We start from the raw sequence: 22,421 nt of genomic DNA, 5'->3' as shown, positions 1-22,421 counted from the left end.
CTGAGGCCTATAAGTGCAGGCACATAGAGAAAGCCAGGACTACCTGGCTGGCCATGAGAGAACTGTGGAAAACATCTATTAGGATTGGGAAAAAAACTGAGAAAAGGAAAAAGGAAGTTCAAATCATGTCCTCCCACCCCCATGGTCCATTCTGTGAACCAATGCCAACGTCATCCTGGAGAGCGGGTGAGCAGAGCCTCCATCCCAGCCAGCCCTGGGGGGCCACCAAAGTTCCCAGCCCCCAATCTCTCACCCCGCCCACCACCAGTCACAGGCGGGCAGGGCCTCCATCAGAGAGGGTCCCAGGGACTGTCAGCTGGATGCCTCATGACTGCTCTGACCTTCATCCCCTCTGTCCAGGGAAGGCTCTGGATGAGCCAGGGTTGCACAGCTGCAGATGGAACCCCCTGAGAAGCGTTATTAAATACAGCCTCCGGGCTCACCCCGCAGGGCTCTGCACTCACAGGGTGAGGCCCAGAGATTCTGTGGTGCAGCCAGCAGGAAGCATCCAGAAGAAGCAGAAGGCTCTGTGGGCTCAGCAAGACTGGAGTTCAAGTCCTGGACCCGCCACCTCAGAGTCCTGGATGTGGGGCAGGGCGTGTCTGAGCCCCGGTGTCCTCCTTGTAGAGTGTGAGGACAGAGGGCCCTGCAGATCCAGTCCCGCATCTCTGGGTGGAGGCGTGGCCTCCAGAAGGCCCACCCTCTGGGTAGGTGGGAACCTGCACCCACCCTCACCTCACCTCAGGGAGGGTGTGAGACTGCACACAGGGAGCAGAGCAGGGCGGGAGGGGCCTGGTGGGCCTTGGTTCTGCCTGGGGATGAAGAGGGGCACTGCAGTGTCCCCTACCTGCAGAGAGAGAGACCACCAGCATGCTGGGTGCCCCTGGTGCCTGGGCTGGGGGCTGAGGCTTGACCACCAGCATCTCCCTCCTCCTCCTCTCTAAGGGGCTGTAGCTGGGCAGGGACTCAGGGCCGTGGACCTCTCCCTGAAGGAGCCTGAACTGGTTCTGCTGTCACCCCTTTCCCTGGGAGGAGAGAGACACTCAGAGAAGCAGAGAAAAGGAGAGAGAGACACACAGAGACACAGACTGACTCCTAAGGAGATGCCAAGCAGGTGGCAGAGGCAGGGAGCTGAGGGAGAGAGGAGAGGCCCCAGCTGGCCCAGGTCAGGACCAGCCCCTCAGTGTGCAGAGCGGGGCAGGGAGCCCTAGATCATTGTTCCCTTTGCACTGACCACAGAGAGGCCCTTTTGCAATATAGGAAAAGAAGCCAGATTGATAAAGGAAGTTCCAGTCACAGCAGGGGTGGGCGGGCTTGGGGAAGGCCCCTACCCTCCTCAGTCCTCCGAAGGAGCCTGGTCCTCGCTCTCCTGGTGCTGAGACTCCCCGCAGGCGGCCCCTCCACAGGACTCCCCTCTGGCCTTGAAGGCTCTGCTTGTCTTCTCATCCCGGGAGGAGGGCAAGGCCATGGGTCTGCCCCTGCTGCTGACCCTGCTGCTGCCCCTGGCATCTCTGCAGGCAGGTGAGAGGCCGGGACTGTCCTGCTCTGCCCAGGGTCACAGCGACCACCCCCCCGGGGAGGGGCTATGGCTGGGTGTCTGTAGAAGTGTCCCCTGGGGTAGCCGGCCAGGCCTCCCACCCCCAACAAACAAAGAGCTGGTCCCACAGTGCCGGGTCCCCCCAACCCCGCACCCTCCTCCCCGCCCCAAGCCTGGAGAGGGGCTCACCAAGGCCAGAGGGCCAGTCCTACCACCTGTCACACATCCCACTGTAGGTGAGGGTGGCTGACGGTCTGGGGTCACCTTCAGAGTCTCTCCCTCTCCCTCCCTCCTCTAGGTCACCGGGCAGAACCCAATCCAAACACTGCCTTTGGGATGAACCAACCAAAGAAACTCTCAGCCCTCGAGGGTGACTCCATCCACATCCCCTTCTTCTTCTATTACCCCTGGGAATTACACAAGGTTCCCAACGTGAATATATTCTGGAGATGGAAACACTTCCATGGGAAGTTCATCTACAACACGACCCCGATGTTCATCCATAATGATTTCAAGGACAGGCTCCTCCTGAACTGGACAAAGGGTGGGAAGAACGGCTCCCTCCAGATCTCGAAACTGCGGCGGGAGGATGCGTCTAGCTACTTCTGCCGGGTGGAGATGGACACACAGGGAAACGGCAAGCAGATGTGGCAGTCCATCGAGGGAACCACACTCACCATCAACCCCAGTGAGTCCAGCTGTCCTGCCTGAGGCTCTTGGAGCCCACTGGGGTCTTGTCTCCCAGGCCTGGCCCAGGCCCCCTCTTCCTTTATTCTCTCAAACTCCTCTCCCTGCCCCCTCTACTCCTCCCCAGGCCTCTATCAACCCCTTTTCACCTTAATCTTCCCCAGCCCTGCGCTGCCTCCCTTGCCCATCCTCCTCTCTGCCCCCTCCCTCATCCTCAGGCCTCCGCCCTCTGGGCTCCCAGCTATTCTCCTCTCTTGCTCCAAGCTGGGGCTGCCCCTCCCCTGCCCTCATCCCATGTCCTCCAGGTGACTTGACATCTTTGGGATGTGGCTGCCTCCCCTTTGTCATGTGTCCATGTATGGAGACTCAGCTACCCCGTGTCTGTCTCCCCACGGCCGTGAGCTCAGCCCACACACACAGTAGGTATGTGGTGGCCACCAATGGTGGCCCGAGGCGTCCCGTGTCCCCATCACCTGTTTCCCATCTCCCCCTTCCTTCTGCTGCTCTGTTCCCCAGAACATGGCCCTCAACGCTCCCACCCCCATCCCACCTCTTTCCCATCTCCTCTTCCCCCGCTTCCACCCTCTTTACCTCCTTGCCTCCCCCGCACCTCTCCCTGTGTGGCTCTAGTCACACTGTCCCCGTTGTCCACCCTGATTTTGCTCCTCTGTCCTGGTCATGACGAGGCAGCAGCAGCGGTAAAGGCAGCTCCCGCTGACTGTGCCCTGCCTCCCGGCTGGACACCTTGGCAGCATCACCCCAGCTAAACCCCAGCTAACCTTCCCCACGACCCCGGTAACAGTCGGCCCTTCTGCCATCCTCCTGTTACAGGAAGGGAGACCGAGGCTCACACAGCAAACACCTGCCCGAAGTCACTCCTGGTGCAGGTGGGGTTTGACCCCAGTTTAACCCCAGAGCCTCTTCTCTTAACCATGAGCCGCTTGGCCTCAGGTACTGACCTGATCATCTTGTTTTGACTATTTTTCACCTAATAATGGCCGTGTAGCATCAACGGATCTCCCTCTGTCATTCAGTGGGGCGTTGGAACTTGAACCTCAGTGTATCTGACTCCAGGGCAGAGGTGAGGGGTTCTCTCCCAGGCACAGGCAATAAAGGAGTGTGTTGTCTGTAGATTATTTTTTTGAAAATCGTCTACGTTTGTTTGCTTTTTATAATCACTTGTGCTGGCAATTCTAAGCAGTATCAGTGATGAATTTCTGCTCCCGGCTGGGATGGACACTCCCCGTGTCTCCCCCTCGGAAAACCATTGCCCCTTCTTGACCACTATGCTGGTTTTAAAGCAAATAGATAGTGACTCACAACCTGAATTAAGCAAGACAGCCTTGGATTAGTATTTCCTGCACCTCCTCCATATTTCCTTAAATGGCCTTTTTTGAGGGACTTCGTCTCTCCTTAAATCCCTCTTCTTCCTTTCCTAATTCTTCCTTCTTTTTCTCATTTCTGTGTTTCAGTCACGCTTACTGTGAGTTTTTTCATCAATAAGTTAATTTTTTTCAATTAATTCAATTAATTGGGTGGTCATGCTCATTACTTTTTGAAAGATACAAGAAAGTAATAAAAAGAAATGTTTTTAATCCCAGTGAAGTACCACCATGCAAAAACATCACACCAAAGGGATATCTGTAGCAAACATATCTCATAAGTTTGAGATTGGCTTATTAATTTTTTTTTACAAACGGTTTACTTTTGTAGCCAAATCTAATTATATTCTCATTTGTAGTTTTTCTCTTTTATTTCTAAGCTGAAAACCCCACATCCCACTAGGGGTGAAAATATTTTTTCCTAAATTTTGTAAGATTTGATTACTTTTCATAATAAAATTCTTCAACATAGTGAGAATTTATTTTGGTATATAGTGTGAGATAAAGAACTAAGTTGATCTTTATACCAAGAAACAAATCAGTTGTCCTTACTTCATTTACTGAATATTTTTTCTTTTTTCCATTGATTCATAGGCCTAGCTTTTAAGTTCTTTTGTAGAATAGCATCCATTTCTGGTCTGTCTATTCTGTTTCACTAGTCTGTGTTTTCTTATATTAGTATGACACTGTTTTAGTTATTATAACTTTATCATGTTTCAATGACTGTTAAGACTTTTTCCATCACAACCACATATTTCTTCCTCAGAAACTTTGTTGCCCGCCTATTCTTCCACATAAATGTTAGAATAAGTTTGCCAAGTACCTAGAAAAATGCTTATGTTGATTTTTTAAATAAGAATTGCATTAAACGTATAAAGCAATTGACAGAAACTGAAATCAGTATGATGTGCAATCTTCTCACTGAGGAAAGGGTCCTATTTTATATCCCTCAGTAAACCCTTGTAATGTTCTTCCAAAGATCATGTAAATGCCTCACAAGACTTTTTCCTATTCTCTACTTTTATTATTAATGTGCAACATTTAAAAATGTATACTTGTTATAATTTTCATTTTAAAAGCAATGCATAAATTCTGGCCAAGATGCTGGGTTATACGCACATGTTTACCTCCACTCCCTCCCAAAATCTACTAAAATGACAGCAAAGGGAATTTTTTAAGACAAAAACCCACAAGGACAAAGTATTTGCAATCCAGGTGAACAAAAACAAAATTGGGGACACTGGAAACAGATAGACTAATGTAACTGGCTCAGGAGACCAGAGGAGTTAAACCCTAAGCCACCAGCAGGGACACCCAGAAGGAAGGCGATTTACACTGCAAAACCCTTTAAAGGGTCAGGAATGGCAGCTCCTAGTACTTGTGAAACTGGGGGTGGAAGGGGGTCTGAAAACTAGAGGACTAGTTGAAATGTATTTAAGAAGCAGAGACACCTCCGTACCCCCACCCACAACCCCAGCCAAAGAGTGGATATTTGCTTTCTAGAAACGATAATCCACAAGGAGCCTGGGGGGAGTACCCTGGGGCCTAACTGGCAACAAGGATTTAGTTCTTAAATCTGGAGATTTGGTGAACTGATGAGACCTTAAACAACTTGACCCCTGTGGGAGCCTCCCAGGATGCAGGTAGCCAGGCTGGTACCCAAAACCCACCCACCAAGGGCAGAATATTAGGAGACTCTTCTCTGGGATATCTATCTGATGGGCCTGAAAAGATCTAGAAATCTAACAGATCACTCTACAGCCCACTAACTGACATGCCTTTTCTGCTATAACACACACAGCTTCCTGTATGCTGGGAGCCAAGGGGGTAAGGTGATTGGGGTCTCGGCCTTGCGCCAGATCCTCTGCACTAAGGATTGTACCCTCACCTCAGCTGTGCCCAGGTTGCTTGAGGCTACAGAAGCTGTTTTAAAAATGACTGAACTAAACATTTAAAGAATGCTTTTCCCATGAAATGCAGAGAACAGAACAATCTGGGGGGAAAGGGCATCTGGAAGAATCCAAAATTATGAAAGGAGATTAAAATTTTCAAATAACTATCATCCTCAGAGAGTTAAGGAATTTCATGTATATAACACAAAAGGGTGCTTTACAAAGGAGCTTCTGAAACAAAAAAAGGTCTTGGAAATTATAGGTATACTAGCAAAGATGGAAAACTCAATAAATGATTGAAAGATGAAGTTTGGGGAAATATCTCAGAAGGTAGAAAAAAATTCAAAGATTTGGATATTGTAGTGGGTGAAAAGCAGCCCCCCCAAAGGTCATGTCTACATCCTAATCCCCAGAACTTTATACTGAATAATGTGAATACTGCCTTATACTGTTGGAGATGTGATTCAGTTGAGGAATTTGAGATGAGATTATCTGGGATTATCTGAGTGGGCTCTAAATACTAGTAAAAGTGTCCTTATAAGAGAGGGGCAGTGGGAGGTTTGACACAGATGGAAGAGAAGGCAGTGTGACCACAGAGGCAGAGACTGTAATGAAGCAGCCACCAGAAGCTGGAAGAAGCAAGGAAGAGATTCCACTTCAGAGCCTCCTGAGTGAGCGCAGCGTGGCTGACACCTCGATTTCTGACTTCTGGCCTCCAGATCTGTGAGTAAACTTCTGTTGTTTAGAGTCACCCAGCTTGTGGCAATTTGTCATAGCAGCCATAGAAATGTAATATAGGAATTATAAGGAAGGATAAGAAAAATTGAGAATTGGTCCAAGAGTTCCAACCCCTGAATTCTAGTTTTAAAAACAGAAAAAAGAAGCCCATGGGGGAAGAAATTATCAACAAAATTACTCTAGAAATTTTCCAGAATGAAAGAACCCAGCAGAATGGATAAAAATAGAGACCAACCCTGGGGCACTGCAACATGAAATTTCAAAACACCAGGGATAAAGGAAGATCCAATACATTTCCAAGGAGGAAATAAATTGGCCACATAAAGAGATTCAGGAATCAGAGTGGCTTGACTCTCTCAATAGCAATAGAGGAAGCTGGAAGACAGTGGTTGAATGTTGTGAAATTCCAAGGGAAAATTATTTCATTTATTCATTTAACAAATGAAATAACAAGCACTGACTGAGTGACTATTATATGTCAGGTCCTAATCTGGGCACTGGGATAAAGGAGTTAAGACAAAAAAAAAAAAGTATTATTTGTCTCAGAAAATCATCAATTTCACAGAAATTTTTTAGAATTATCAACCTATGATTGAGCACACACTCACTCATGATTTCAACAGACTCTTTGTGGTTGTTAGATCTGCAGGAGTCTTATCTGTCTTCTTGTTTGTTTTTTCTCTAACCACTTCCTGTATTTGTTATTCCTTCTGCTGTTCTGTTTCATAAAAGCATTTATTCCAACATAGGTTTTCATTACTTTCAAACTATGAGTTTCCTTAGAGCTGGCTCCTCTCTGTTTGGTAATTTTTTTCTTTGGAAATTGACTTTTCATTCATTTTAAAAATTTCTTCCCATTTTAAATAATTACAGCATTTAATACTATGAATTTAGCTTAGAGTGTGGTTTAGTCATATTCCAGGAGTTTTTAAAAAATACATCCTGCTCTTGTTTTTATTTTCTAAATAGCATGCCATTATATATATTTATTTGACTAAGAACTTAAAATTTTTTGTCTCAACTGAGTGATGGGATTCACACTTTTATTATTAATTTCTACAAGTGGACAGAAAATTCAGTCCACACTAACCTGAAGATTTTATTGGAGTTGGATTTTCTGTATGTAGCTTAGTATTATGTCAATTTTTTTTTTTTTTTTTTTTTTTGCGGTATGCGGCCTCTCACTGTCGTGGCCTCTCCCGTTGCAAAGCACAGTCTCTGGATGTGCAGGCTCAGCGGCCATGGCTCACAGGCCCAGCCGCTCCACGGCCTGAGGGATCCTCCCGGACCGGGGCACGAACCCGTGTCCCCCTGCATCGGCAGGCGGACTCTCAACCACTGTGCCACCAGGGAAGCCCTATGTCAATTTTTTAATGGTGCCTTAAACATCTACAAAGATACAATCTGTGTGTAGGAACTAAAGTTCAATACATATTAACTTAACCATAATAATATATTTCCAATATACACTAGGTGCTTTACAGATGTTTTCTCACTTATTAAGACAATCATGTAAAATGACAAATACTGTTTGAATCCACTTCTATGAGGTACCTAGAGTAGTCAAATGCTTAGGGTCAGAAAGTAGAATGGTGAGCGCCAGGGGCTGGGGAAAGGGGGAATGGGGAGTTGATGTTTAATAGGGACAGTTTCAGTTTGGAAAGATGAAAAATTTCGGAAGATGGATGGTGGTGATGGTTGCACGATAATGTGAATACACTTGATGTCACTGAACTATACACTTAAATATGGTTAAAATGGTAAATCTGTGTTACGTATATTTTACCACATTAATTTTTTTGATCCTGTGACTTAGTTGTCCCTATTTGTAGGTGATGAAATGAGGTTCTGAGATCACTGCACTGATCAGCGGTAGGGTCAGGATTTAAACAGAGTGATGAGGATTCAGGGCTTCCAGCATCTGCCCTTGTTACTCCCCTCCCTGTGGGAGAGCTTCAGAGACTTGCTCCCCACCCCCCCACATTCCCCAAACTAGGGAACAAGATGTGACAGCTTCACCCAGATGCCTCCAGCCCTTTAGTGAAGAATTTGCATATTTCTCATGTCTTCCCAGCCACCAACACAATTCAAGTCCCCACCACCACCAAGACAACCACTCAAGGTCCCACCACCACCATCACCACCACAGCTGGCCTCAGGGTCCCAGAGGGCAAAAGGAGTTCATGGTCTTGGCCCTTGAGTAATGAAGCTACAGTCGGGTTGGCACTGGCCAGCGCTGCGCTCATAACTGCAATTGTGGGGCTGACTGTGTACCTCAGGTGGAAGAGAAGCAAAGGTAAGTAGTCTGGGACCCCCAATCTCTCCCCAAGATTCCCAGCTGGGTGTTTCTCAGAACACTCCTGCATCTGAATGACCATAGATGCCCATTAAAAATGCAGATCCCTGCTGGGCTTGAGATCTGAGCTTGGGACTCTGCATTTTTAATGGTCTCCTCAGGTGGTATTTGTGTGTCAAGTTTGGGAACCACTGCTCAAAACCAATCCCTCTCCACAAATCTGATCGTTTCCAGTTCTTTTCATTTGACTTAATCATTTCTCATTTGTCCTCACCTTTTAGTGCAAGGGTAGGGAGGGTCTGCCCTGGGAAATGTGAGAGAACAGAAGGGACAGGAAGGTGGCTCCACTCAGCAAGCACTGGTTGGACACCCATTTTTCAGGGTCTGGGTTATAATTGGAGGTGCAAAAGTAAATAAAGCACAGGCCCTGCTTTCAAGGAACTGGGGGATAGGAGGATATGGGGAAGACAGTTGCCTCAAGGGCTAATGGCCTCATTTGCAAATAGCTATGGTAGGTTGGGAGGAAGGAGGGGTAATCAAGGAGGACTTCCCAGAAGAAGTGACACCTGCAAAATGTCTCAAAGAATGAAAAAGAATTAGCCAGGTGGTGAGGGTGCTGTAGAGGTCACTGTCATTCCAGGGGAAGGAAACCATGCTGGGAACTCTAAGCAGCTCACAGCTGTGGAGGAGGCAGGAGATGAGAGAAGAAGACCTTGGAAATCACACCCCAGAGCCTCTGATCCCAGCAGCAATGTGATAAAGCAAAGTGGCAACCTCAGCTTGGCCTTGCAGATAACAGAGTCTGCAGTGGAAGGGCCAGAGGTGGGCCAGGCTGGGGTCAGTCTAAAATTGTTATTTTAGCTCTGCAGAGCAAAAACCACAGTGGTTGTGTCCTGAGAGTGAGGATGAACGTTCAAGATGTAGAGAAAATGTGACATAGTCACTGAGGAAATGCAAGATGGTATTTGAGGATCAACTCAGATGAGAAGCCATAAAGCATCATTGCACATGACTGTTTTTTTTCAGCAGTATTCAACCATGCAGGTTTAGAAACCTTTAGGAATTGCTGATTAAAAGTTGTGTTCAGGGAATTCCCTGGCGGTCCAGTGGTTGGACCCTGTACTTTCACTGCCGAGGGCCTGGGTTCGATCCCTGGTTGGGGAACTAAGATCCCGCAAGCCGTGCCACAGCCAAAGAAAAAAAGTTGTGTTCAGCTGCTAGCATCAGAGAACAGAAGTAACAGTGGGTTAAGTAACACAGAGGGTTTCTTTTTTCCTCATCTAAAAGGATCTGGAGCCAGAAAGCAGAGGACACCGTCCTTAAGCACTCAGGCTCCTAACTTTCTGCTCACTGTCCTGGATACTGACTTCTATCCTGAAGGGTGCTTTATGGTGCAAGATGGCTGCTAGGACTCCAGGCATGATTTGTGAATCTAAACAGGAAACAGGATGTAGGAGGAAAGGACAAAAAGACTATGACCCAGCTTTCTGTCCTCCTTTTAAAGAGCTTTCCTGAAAGTCCTACCTACAACTTCCCCTTAGTCATAGGTCCCACATCTATCTGTAGGGGGGCACACTGCCACTCCAAATAAAATCAAGGTTCTGTAACTGAATAAGAAGAATCAAATGGATATTGGGATAAGCAAATAGCATTCCCTGCTTTAGGACACATCCAGGATTGAAGATGTGTCAGCAAGTGTGGCAGAAGGACAGGGGAACACAGGAGGTCAAGGAGCGAGTAAGAGGGCACAGATGGAGAGTAGAGGACTCAGCAGGGAGCCTGGATAACCTGAAAGAAAGTGGATCATCAAGAGACAAGAGTTAGTGAGGTTAAGCACAGGTACAGAGGGATGATGACAAAAGAGAGCTGGAAGGAAAGACAGTAGTAGCATAACTATGATACTAGCATTTACTAGGTCAGAGGTCTCAGCTCGAGTGATTAAAAAAAAAAAGGCCCAGGGTGTGGCTGAGTGGAGCAGAGGTCACTGGAGTTGGGGGAAGTGGGCAAGTCCAATGTGTTCAGAAGGTGAAGGGGCGCAGGGTGCAGGGAAGAGCTGCTCTCCTGATGGGTGTTGAGGACAAGGCAGGACAGGTGTGGGCAGCCTCAGGGTGCCTGCTGGGTGCAGGCTCAGAGTCCCAGGCCCCTCCCAGGCAGGTTTCAGCCGAGCTGCTTCGCTGCTCTGGTCTCTCCAAGGATTAGCTCAGAGTGGGGCAGGGCAGAGAAGGCAGGCAGGAGACAGGCCTCCATGGATGACACATTGACACACTGTTGGTCCCCCTACAGGTCTGCAGACTAAAGCCAGAACTCCAGCCAGGTGAGCGCTTCTCCTCCAAGGGGGGAGGGGATGCTGTTTTGTGAAGCAGGAAGTTTCTTTCTGAGAACAGCACTAGGGAGCCTTTCACAGCCCCTCCCCTCCTGGACTCTCCATCCACACCCTCCCAAGTCCCCTAACAGGCCAGGCTCTTCACTTCCGGAGGCTCCAGCTCTTTAAAAAATCGAGAACAGTGGACCAGCACTTTCTCTGATTCTTTCCCAGAACATCTCCCTTTGTCTTTCTCTGGCTGCCCCTTTCCTCCTTCATCCCCAGTTCTCAGCCTTTTCCTCTGTTCATCCTGGTTTCTCTCCACCTCATCCTTCCTGAACACACCTACCACCTCCACGTTCTGTCCTCTTTCTTGCCCCTCATCCAATCTGTCCTTTTCCCCTGTGACGCGGGACCTCTAGCTGCTCTGCCCTCTGTCTTTTCTCAGATCAACTTCCCTCCTGGCTTCCAGCCTGGCTCCCTCTCCTTGGGCCCCAGCTCCTCGTCCTTTCCTGAGCTCTTACCCTCCTCATGGCCCACCTCTTTCCTTTCTCCATCTTTCCTTCCACTTCCAGGCTTTTCCTTCTCTCAGCCCCTCCCTCTTTTCTCTCCCTCCTGACTCTTGACAGCTGCGCTCCTCGGACCCCTCCCCATGGCGATGGCCAGGGGACCTGAGATTAGCTTCCTGGTTTTAACTGAGGTGCTGCGGCAGAGAGAACAGAAACTCCCCCTCCTGCTTCTGCTCCCTGTGCCCCTGCAGTAAAGCCGCTTCTCCAGAACAATCCACCTCAGTCAGCACTCAGGGACAGGGCTACAACGCAAATGACTCCTCAACCCCGTCCAGGCGGCCTCCTTCGGAGAGCCTCAGACCTCTGCCTTCATCTTCCGAGTGTGTCCAGGCAGGTCACAGAGCCCCCACCAAGAGAACCAGCCCGATGCAGGTGGTAACTCTTTTCTGCCCAGCCTCTGACACATCGCCCCCTTCCTGTTCCCACACAGGGGATCCTTCCAAAACCCAGAGGAGAAATACGAGAACATTGGGAATAAAGGTAGGTCCTGCCGCCATCATCCCTGCTCTCCACCTGGGCCGTCCTTCCCCCCACACACCCCCTCCCTACACATGTGCCCTCAGCATCCTCCTCTCTCCCCCGCCTCACCCACCCTCCCCCAGACCCTGTTCCTGACCTAAAGATGACCTCACTACTGGAGCCCCCACCCATTTCTCTACCCTTGCTGCCAGGCCACCTAACCCTGGCACTTCTTGATTTTTTTCTAGGACAACATACAGGTCCCAAGCTGGACACCAAGGTAAGCAGCTCAGATTAGGGCCTGAAAGAATTAAAGGAACGTTTGGAGAAGGTGGGGTGGAAGAACAGAGGGACTGTGGTTTCGGCAGGGCATCAGCTGTGGGATTGCGGCTCTAAAATGGGACAGCTCCCCCTCTGCTGCCTAACCCCTTCCCCTTTCCATTCTCCCCCAGGATGATGGCATCTTGTATGCCTCCCTCACCCTCTCCAGCTTGACCTCACCAGCAGCGCCTCCCCACCCGCCTCCCCAAGAGGGCCCCCAGGAAGAGACCCTATACTCTGTCATAAAGGCCTAAGGAGTGAGACTGAGTGAGGACCTGCTTAGAGTCAGCTGCACACAGGGATCTCAGTTTCTCATAATCTCCCTGGACAGACACAGACAACTCAGAAGCCAGCAGGTGTTGAAGGCCACCAAGGACCTGAGAGACACACAGCCACCCGCTCCAGTTCCCTCTTCAACTTCCTAGCCCTTGACCACAAAAATAAAAGTCCCTGTACAATTTGCCTGAATGTATCTAAGGAGAAAGCTGACATCACCTTCAACTTCTGTCCTTCTTGCCATAAAGGAACCATAATAGATAGCTCACACCCAAGATCCCTCCCCTAGTACTTTTGTTCAGTGACTGCCTCAGGCCAGGGACCAGTAAATCCCCAAACACTGGTAGTCAGTCTGGAACCCAAGGTCTGTCTCCTAATTTAACCATTCTACTTCCCTCATGATAATAATTAGCATGCATTGTGTTAGTGGTTTACTTCATTTCAGCATCATCAACAACCCTATATGGCACTGGATGTACCATCTGAGGCAGGATAACAAGACCCAGAATGGTTACAGTGTTTTTCCTAAGGCCATGTAGCTAGTAAGTGGCTGAGGCAGGATTTGAACCCAGACCTGCCCTTCTCAGTGTCCTTCTCCTAGGACTCGGGTGTCATCTCCTTCCCAGATCCCTATACTGACAGGCCTCCAACCAGAAAGCATGACGTGCCACAGTGACACGGAGGAGGAGGGAGAGAAGCCAAAAGAAAGCAAGTGGTTGAGACGAACCAAACCAACTAAACCAGTAACCTGGTTTATTAACATAAACTGCACAACTCTGACCTTAGCCAACCAACCTCACAGCCAATGAACAACCCCAACATTTATCAGCTTCTTGGGGATCCTCTGAGAGGCTCTGCCTCCTGCTCCCACAGAAGGGATGAGAGAGCAGGAAGGAGGTGCGAGCCCACAGCTATTCCTCCCAGAAGGCCACGGCGAGCTCCCCTGCGTCGTCTCTGTGCTGTGGCTCCTCCCTCTGCTCCAGCTCTTCTCCAACATCCTCCATGAGTTGGTCCAGGTCCAGGTCACTGGAGGCTCCATCATCAGAGAGGATACTTCCAGCTTCCTGAGGCTGTGGCTCCTGGGGTGCAGGCCCTTTTTTCCCCACCACGGGACAGGCCCCGGGAGGAGCTGGTGGGGTCAGGACCTCTGGCACTATTCTAGCTTCTTTTTCCTCAGATGAGCTGCTTACTGGGGCCTTGCTTTGGGGAGCTTTAAATTTTTTCTTAGGGCCTAAATGAAAAAGTGATAAAACTGAAAGACTTATTGGGTCATCTGTCCTCACCTTTTACAAGTCAAACTCCTAAATTTCTATTACCAAAACAATCTCTGGAAAAGATGACCTTTCTTAAAAGAAAGAAAATGGGGTTTGGAGTCAAAAAGACTTGGATCCACAGGCTAGACATGGGTCTTGAGCAAACTTTAAACACTTTAAACCTCAGTCTCCTTATCTGTAAAATGGCAAATATCCAGCCATAGAGATACTGAAAGAATTAAAGGGAACAAGTATAGAAGTATCTATCTAGCCGGCCCATGGAAATAACCATAAATGTTAATTCCCACCTCCTTACCATTCTCCTATCCCTGAATGTCCCTGAATCAAATCAAATAATAACCACCAAATGTTTCTACAGTGTGTGCTGTGTTCTACAATTTGGATGACACCCTTTTGGCCAAACTTTTTTTTTTTAAGTAATGAAAAGCTGTGAAATTATTAAAAAATGATCAAAGGAGGGAAAATGCAGACATGAACCTCATTTCCCCACAGTTTTCCCCAAGTCTTGAGCCTTACCTGGCTGCTCAGGTTCTGAATTCCCATGCCCTTTTTTCCTTCCCATGATGGGTAAAGATGGAGCTGCAGATTCATTTCCCAGAGATCTCTTCATTGTCTTCCTTTGCGGGGTTCCATCTCGTCCATGTGCTCCACCTGCATCACCCCCAACCCCCAACCGTGGACACTGGTTTATTTCTCACTGAGTGACAGCATGGCTAGGGTCCATAGACTCCCCACATTTGTCCTCCGCCTTGCATCTTCTGCTCATTTTCAATCTAGTGAGTCCTCTTGGTTCCTTTCTTTTCCCCAAATATTTCCTTTTTTTTCCCCCCAGGTCTTCTCTTTATAGTTCATCTCAGAACCTGCCTCCTCCAAGAAGTCATCCTTCTTGGCTAAGAATTTAAAACATTCATTCCACCTTTAACCTAAGGTTTTATAATTCAACTCACAGAATTGAGAAGGCTACAGCTTCCCTGACAACATTAGCATGAGTCTTTTTTTTTCTTTTTTTTTTTTCTCAGTATGCGGGCCTCTCACTGTTGTGACCTCTCCCGTTGTGGAGCACAGGCTCCGGACGCGCAGGCTCAGCGGCCATGGCTCACAGGCCCAGCCGCTCCACAGCATGTGGGATCTTCCCGGACCAGGGCACAAACCCGTGTCCCCTGCATCGGCAGGCGGACCCTCAACCACTGCACCACCAGGGAAGCCCCTAGCATGAGTCTTGCTCATTTTCTCAGGTTCTGGAGCTGAGACATCAGTAAGGCCCAGCCACATGCAGACCCTCCCACTCTCTGCTTCTGCCTTGCCTTAACTGTAGCACATGTCTGATTTCCAGCTGACTTGCTTACCTCTTGCCTTGGGTTTTTTTGTCTGAATTTTGGCTGGCTTGGGACCAGGCAAAGTTGGATCCTGAGAAAAGTAAGGAGAGAAAAATAAGAAAATATAAATGAAGTCACATAATTGTGATTTAATAGAGTGGGACACTACAGAAATGATGAGTGCACTTAAGGGAGTTCAAATTAGGTTCTGTGAGTCTGATACAATTTAAATCAATGACAGCACTTCCCTGGTGGTGCAGTGGTTAAGAATCCACCTGCCAATGCAGGGGTCACGGGTTCAAGCCCTGGTCCAGGAAGATCCCACATGCTGCGGAGCAGCTAAGCCCGTGTGCCACAACTACTGAGCCTGTGCTCTAAAACCCACTACTGAAGCCCATGCGCCTAGAGCCCGTGCTCCGAAACAAGAGAAGCCACTGCAATGAGAAGCCCATGCACCGCAATGAAGAGTAGCCCCCCTCACTGCAACTAGAGAAGCCCCCACACAGCAACAGAGACCCAACGCAGCCAAAAATATATAAATAATTTTTTTTAATGTTTAAAAATAAATAAGTAAATGACAACAAAGATAAAAATGTTCATCCTTCCCATTCTATTTGTTATTAGTCAATGCAAGGCTTTATGCACAACAGAAGGAAATAAAGTTAGGCCACAAACATGATAAAAACTGGTAAATTAAAAATTAAAAGAGAAAGTGAAAAATATACACTTCAGAGCTTCTAGTTTCCAGATCTACACACAAGGAGCTTGGAAGCTGTAACTGTGTTCTAACAACAACTAAAAAGCTGAACAGACTGAAATACCAATAACTCTTCTTAGATCCATAAGAACAGTGAGGACACAGGGAAAACCTCTGCCCTCAAAACTGAAGATACGGGTTTCCCTGGTGGCGCAGTGGTTGAGAATCCGCCTGCCGATGCAGAGGACACGGGTTCGTGCCCCGGTCTGGGAGGATCCCACGTGCCGTGGAGCGGCTGGGCCCGTGAGCCATGCCACGAGCCTGCGCATCCAGAGCCTGTGCTCCGCAACGGGAGAGGCCACAACAGTGAGAGGTCTGCGTACCGCAAAAAAAAAAAAAAAAAAAAAACTGAAGATACACAGGCAAATACAGGGAGTCACGCTTATCAGAACATACACTCACAAGCAGAAACCACCAAGAGAACTAGTGTCAGGATAGGAAAACCTCAACAGTAATAAAGGAATTGCTCAGTGTGGACAAGTCTGAGAGTTAAAAACTCCAGGGATACCCAGTCATGGGGGACTTCCAGACTTTTTGTGAGTTTTCCTTCCAGGAGCTCAACCAGATTCTCACAGAAAATATCAGAGAAAAACTCCTTCATGCTTCCAGCAGGGAGAGGGGGAAAGAACCATTTTGAAATATACCAGAGCATTCTGTTCTTCTTAACAAAACCTACCCTCAGGAGAAACCAGTTAACCAGAGCCTAACCTACTAGGGTGTTAACAGAGCCTAACTGTCCTGGGGATAGGGAAACACCCAACTTCAGCCCACTCTAATCACCCCGCCCCACCTAAGCGGGTGGGAAAAAACTAAGAAACACTGTGAAGTTTACAGTCCAGGGGCATAAGTTCATTAATAGACTTAGACCCAATCACAGGATATAGAACACTTCCCCTCCCTTGACACCTTACCACCACATTACTAAAGATATACTTACAGCACATCATGTTTGGCAATCAAGAAAAAAACTACAAGGCATATCAAATGGCAAAAACACAACCTGAAGAGACAGAGCAAGTATCAAAACCAGGGACTTCCTTGGTGGCACAGTGGTTAAGAATCCGCCTGTCAATGCGGGGGACACGGGTTCGAGCCCTGGTCCGGGAAGATCCCACATGCTACGGAGCAACTAAGCCCGTGAGCCACAACTACTGAGCCTCCGCTCTACAGCCCATGAGCCACAACTACTGAGCCCGCGTGCCACAAATACTGAAGCCCGTGCTCCACAACAAGAGAAGCCACTGCAATGAGAAGCCTGCGCACTGCAACAAAGAGTAGCCCCCGCTCCCTGCAACTAGAAAAAGCCCACGTGCAGCAATGAAGACTCAACGCAGCCAAAAATAAATAAATTAATTTTTAAAAAGTATCAAAAAAAAAAAGTATCAAAACCAAACATGCTAGAGAATGATCAGATTGGAAATTTAAAGCAAATATGATTAATATGCACAGGGCTCTGAAGGCTAAAGTAGACAGCATTCAAGAACAGATGAGCAATGTCAGCAAAGAGATGGAAATCCTAAGAAAGAATCAAAAAGAAATGCTGAGGATCAAAAACACTGTAACTAAAATGAAGAATGCTTTTGATGAGCTTATTGGTAGACTGGTCACAGCTGAGGAAAGAATCTCTGAACTTGAGGATATCTCAAAAGAAACCTTCAAAACTGAAAATCAAAGAGAACAAAGACTGGAAAAAAGAATGCAATATCCAAAGATTGTAGGGTGACTACAGAATGTATAGATATGTGTAATGAGAATACCAGAAGGACAAGAAAAAGAGAAATATTGAAAACAATAATGACTGAGAATTTCCCAAATTAATGTCAGACACCAAACCACAGATCCAGGAAGCTCAGAGAATACCAAGAAGGATAAATGCCAAACAGTCACACCAAGGCATATTATTTTCAAACTACAGAAAATTAAAGTCCTGAAAGAAGCCAAAGGGGAAAAAAAAAATCTTACCTGATATGCTAAGGAAGGGGAGAAAATGGAATCATATAAAAGCTCAATCAAAACCACAAAAGGCAAAAAAAGAATGGAAGACAAAAGTAGGAAGAAAGAACAAGGGCAACAAATAGAAAACAGTAACAAATATTGTAGATAATAATACAACTGTATTAATAATTACTTTGAACATCAACAGTCTAAATGACTGTCTAAAATGACCAATTAAAAGACACAGATTGTCTGAATGGATCAAAAAACAAGACCCAACTATATATTGTCTACAAGAACCCCACTTTAAATATAAAGACACATATACATTGTAAAAGTAAATGGATGCAGAAAAATATACCACGCTAACACTAATCAAAAGAAAGCAGGTTTTGAGTAGTGGGAAGATATGGGGTTTTGAGACAGAGATACTTTAGCTCACCTGCACTTAGATGAGCTACTTAACTTCCAAGAACCTTACTCTTCTGAAGTATAAAATGAGACCGCAATAACCCATCCTTGAGATTGTTATTGGAATTTAATAAATCAATAAATATAATTGTATTATGAATAAAAAAAAAAAAAAAAAAAAAAAAAAAAAAAGAAAGCAGGAGTGGGCTTCCCTGGTGGAGCAGTGGTTGAGAGTCCACCTGCCAATGCAGGGGACACGGGTTTGTGCCCTGGTCCGGGAAGATCCCACATGCCGCGGAGCGGCTGGGCCCATGAGCCATGGCCGCTGAGCCTGCGTGTCCAGAGCCTGTGCTCCGCAACGGGAGAGGACACAACAGTGAGAGGCCCGCGTACTGCAAAAAAAAAACCAAACAAACAAAAAAAAAAGGAAGCAGGAGTAGCTATATGTTAATTTCAGACAGAGCAGACTTCAAAGCAAGTAAAGTTATCAGGGATAAAAAAGGGCATTACATAATGATAAAGGGGTTAATTCTCCAAGAACACATAACAATCCTTAAAGTGTATGCACCTAACAAGAGAACACCAAACTACATGAGGCAAAAACTGACAGAACTGCAAAGAGAAATAGTTGATTCCACAATCATAGCTGGAAATTTCAACAACCCTCTATCATAAATCGACAGGTTCAGCAGGCAGAAAATCAGTGAGGACACAGTTGAACTCAACGACACCATCAATCAACTAGATATAACTGGCATCTATAGACTACTTTATCCAACAACAGCAGAATACACATTCTTCTCAAGCTCACACGGAGCACTCACCAAGACTGACCACTGGGCCATAAAATACAAATTAACAACTTTAAAAGAATAGAAACCAGGGGCTTCCCTGGTGGTGCAGTGGTTAAGAACTCACCTGCCAGTGCAGGGGACACAGGTTCGAGCCCTGGTCCGGGAAGATCCTACATACCATGGAGCAACTGAGCCCGTGCGCCACAACTACTGCACCTGCGCTCTACAGCCCACTCGCCACAACTACTGAAGCCTGTGTGCCTAGAGCTTGTGCTCTGCAACAAGAGAAGCCACTGCAATGAGAAGCCTCCACTCGCCACAACTAGAGAAAGCCCATGCACAGCAATGAAGACCCAGAGCCGGCAAAAAAAAAAAAGAATAGAAATCATACTATGTCTGCTTTTATACCACAATGGAATTAACAGAGAGATAACTGGAAAAATCCCAAAACACGTGGATATTAAACAACACACTTCTAAATAACATAGGTCAAAGAAGAAATCTTAAGAGAAATTTTTTAATGTATTGAACTAAATAAAATGAAAATACAACTTATCAAAATTTGTGGGATGCAGTGAAAGCAGTGCTTAGTGGGAAATTTATAGCATTGAATGATATATTAGAAAAAAAGAAAGATCTAAAATCAATGATGTAGGTTTCAACCTTAGGAAACCAGAAAAATTAGAAAAAGAGCAAGTTAAATCCAAAGCAAGCAGAAGAAAATATATAATTAGAGCATAAATCAATGAAATTGAAAACAGGAAATCCATAGGAAAAAATCAACAAAACTAAAAGTTGGTTCGTTGAAACGATCAATAAAATTGATAAGCCTCTAGGTAGACTAACTAAGAAAAAAGAGAGAGGAAACAAATTAATATCAGAAATTAAAGAGGCGACATCACTATAGATCCCAAGGATATTAAAAGACTAATAAAGGAATACAACAAAGAATGTTATGCCCACAAATTTGATAACCAAGATGAAACGGACCACTTCCTTAAAAGACACAATCTGCCAAAACTCACACAAGAAGAAATAGACAACTTGAATAGGCCTATATCTAATAAATAAATTGAATCAGTAATTAATATCCTTCTAGAACAGAAAGCACCAGGCCCAGATGGGTTCACAGTGAATTTTACTAAACATTTAGTGAACAGATTATACCAATTCTCTATAATCTCCTTCAGAGGATAGAAGCAGAGAGTATTTCCTAACTGATTCTATGAGGCCAGCATTACCCTAATACCGAAACCAGACAAAGACATTACAAGAAAAGAAAACTATAGATCAATATGTCTGATGAAGAGATGTAAAAATCCTCAACAACGTATTAGGCAAATCAAATCCAACAATGTATAAGAAGAATTATACACCATGAACAAGTGAGATTTATCCAAGGCATGCAAGGCTAGTTCAACATTCGAAAGTCAATTCATGTAATCCATCACATCAACAGCTAAGAAAGAAAAATCATGTGATCCTATCAATAGATGCAGAAAAAGCATTTGACAAAATCCAACACCCATTCATAATAAAAACTCTCAGTAAATAAGGAATAGAGAGGAACTTCCTCAACTTCATAAAGAATATATACACAAAACCTACAACTAACATCACACTTAATGGTGAGAAACTAGAAGCTTTCCCACTAAGATCAAGAATAAGGCAAGGATGTCCCCTCTCACCACTCCTTTTCAACATCATAGTGGAAGTTCCAGCTAATGCAATAAGACAAAGGAAATAAAAGGTATAGAGACTGAGAAGGAAGAAATGAAATTGTGTTTGCAGGTGACATGATTATCTATGTAGAAAATCCAAAAGTATCAACTAAAAACTCTAGGAACTAATAAGTGATTATAGCAAGGTTGCAGGACACAAGGTTAATATACAAAAGTTCATCACTTTTCTACATACCAGCAATATAAAATGGAATTTGATATTTAAAAATACATTTATATACCATTCATATTAGCACCAAAAAAATTAAATAATTAGGTATAAATCTAGCAAAATATAAACAAGGTCTATATGAGGAAAACTATAAAACTCCAGTGAATGAGATCAATGAAAAACTAAGTAAATGGAGAAAGAGTCCATGTTTGTAGATAAGAAGATTCAATATGGTCAAGATGTTAGTTTTTCCCAGCTTGATCTATAGAATCAATGTAACTTAAATCAAAATCCCAGCAAGTTATTCTGTGGATATCAACAAACTGATTCTAAAGTTATATGGAAAAACAATAGATCTAGAATAGCCAATACAATATTGAAAGAGAAGGACAAAGTTGGGGGATTGACCCCATCTAACTTCAAGACTTAGTGTAAAGCTACCGTAATCAAGACAGTGTGTATTGGTAAAAGAACAGACAAATAGGTCAATGGAACAGACTAGAGAGCCCAGAAACAGACCCAGATAAATATAGTCAGCTGATCTTTAACAACGAAGCAAAGGCAATACAATGAAGCAAAGATAGTCTTTTCAACAAATAGTGGTGGAACCACAAAAAAATTAATCTAGGCACAAACCTTATACCCCTCACAAAAATTAACTCAAAATGTATTATAGATCCCAGTGTAAAATGTAAAGCTATAAAACTGCTAGACGATAACACAGGAGAAAATCTGGATAACCTTGGGTATGGCAATGAGTTTTTATGTACAACACTGAAGGCACAATCCATAAAAGAAATAATTGAGGGGCTTCCCTGGTGGCGCAGTGGTTGGGAGTCTGCCTGCCGATGCAGGGGACACGGGTTCGTGCCCCGGTCCGGGAGGATCCCACATGCCGCGGGGCAGCTGGGCCCATGGGCTGTGGCTGCTCAGCCTACGTGTCCGGAGCCTGCACGTGCGGAGCCTGTGCTCCGCAACAGGAGAGGCCACAACAGTGAGAGGCCCGCGTACCGAAAAAAAAAAGACTCACGATAGAGGACTATTATCTAAAATAAACAAAGACAAATGAACTTATTTACAAAACAGAAACAGACCCACAGACATAGAAAACAAAGTTATGGTTACCAAAGGGGAAAGAGGGGAGGAATAAATTAGGAGGTTGAGATTAACATATATACACTACTATATATAAAATAGATAACCAACAAGGACCTACTATATATCACAATATTTTGTAATAACCTATAAGGGAAAAGAATCTGAAAAAGAATATATATATATGGCACTGAATCACTGTACACATATGAAACTAACATATTATAAATCAACTATACTTCAATAAAATAAAAAATAAAATAAAACATACAAAGAACTCATAAAACTCAACAATAAGAAAATAAACAACTCAATTTAAAAATGGGCCACACACCTTAATGGATATCTCACCCAAAGGAGATATACAAATGGCCAATAAGAATATAAAAAGATGCTCCACATCATATGTCATCAGGAAAATGCAAATTAAAACAACAAGATACCACTACACACCTATTAAAATGGCCAAAATCCAGAACACTGACAA

General features: G+C 45.4%; 2 protein-coding genes across 5 annotated transcripts in view; one reads left to right on the top strand and one right to left on the bottom strand.

Moving 5' to 3' along the window:
* Positions 1-22,421, bottom strand: part of ZCWPW1 (zinc finger CW-type and PWWP domain containing 1) — a 49,303-nt gene that overhangs the window by 5,524 nt on the left and 21,358 nt on the right. Inside the window, exons 16-18 of one of the 2 annotated variants that reach the window (XM_032605177.1) lie at positions 15,080-15,140; positions 14,250-14,384; positions 13,337-13,690 (exon numbers count right to left, since the gene is read on the bottom strand). In XM_032605177.1, coding sequence (XP_032461068.1) covers positions 13,371-13,690; positions 14,250-14,384; positions 15,080-15,140 — 516 coding nt within the window. In that variant the 3' untranslated portion in view covers positions 13,337-13,370. Of the gene's footprint in view, positions 1-13,336; positions 13,691-14,249; positions 14,385-15,079; positions 15,141-22,421 lie in introns of those variants that run through there. The other variant, XR_004345782.1, reaches the window with a different exon arrangement.
* LOC116740047 (paired immunoglobulin-like type 2 receptor alpha) lies at positions 1,306-13,318 on the top strand. Of its 3 annotated transcripts, none has more exons than XM_032605186.1 (7): positions 1,306-1,521; positions 1,836-2,225; positions 8,311-8,532; positions 10,816-10,846; positions 11,834-11,883; positions 12,111-12,142; positions 12,315-12,655. In XM_032605186.1, exons 1-7 carry the CDS (start codon positions 1,467-1,469, stop codon positions 12,435-12,437), a joined length of 903 nt encoding a protein of 300 aa, XP_032461077.1. In that variant the 5' UTR covers positions 1,306-1,466; the 3' UTR covers positions 12,438-12,655. The 3 variants fall into 3 exon arrangements, 2 of the variants coding, with proteins under 2 accessions (XP_032461077.1, XP_032461076.1); XM_032605185.1 differs by having other exon boundaries at positions 1,322-1,521; positions 12,515-13,318; XR_004345783.1 differs by lacking the exons at positions 12,111-12,142; positions 12,315-12,655 and adding an exon at positions 6,041-6,221.

The sequence above is a fragment of the Phocoena sinus genome, chromosome 15 (genome assembly GCF_008692025.1).
Source record: "Phocoena sinus isolate mPhoSin1 chromosome 15, mPhoSin1.pri, whole genome shotgun sequence".
NCBI lineage: Eukaryota > Metazoa > Chordata > Mammalia > Artiodactyla > Phocoenidae > Phocoena > Phocoena sinus.
Note: the sequence above shows the minus strand (reverse complement) of the source record. Positions and strands in the feature narration are given on the sequence as shown.

Bases quoted from the DNA above. Each gene is read 5' to 3' on its own strand.
- LOC116740047 (XM_032605185.1), top strand. From the start codon at position 1,467: ATGGGTCTGCCCCTGCTGCTGACCCTGCTGCTGCCCCTGGCATCTCTG. The intron at 1,522-1,835 runs GTGAGAGGCCGG...TCCCTCCTCTAG, and splicing joins CCTGGCATCTCTGCAGGCAG to GTCACCGGGCAGAACCCAAT. The intron at 12,143-12,514 runs GTAAGCAGCTCA...CTCCCTGGACAG, and splicing joins GTCCCAAGCTGGACACCAAG to ACACAGACAACTCAGAAGCC.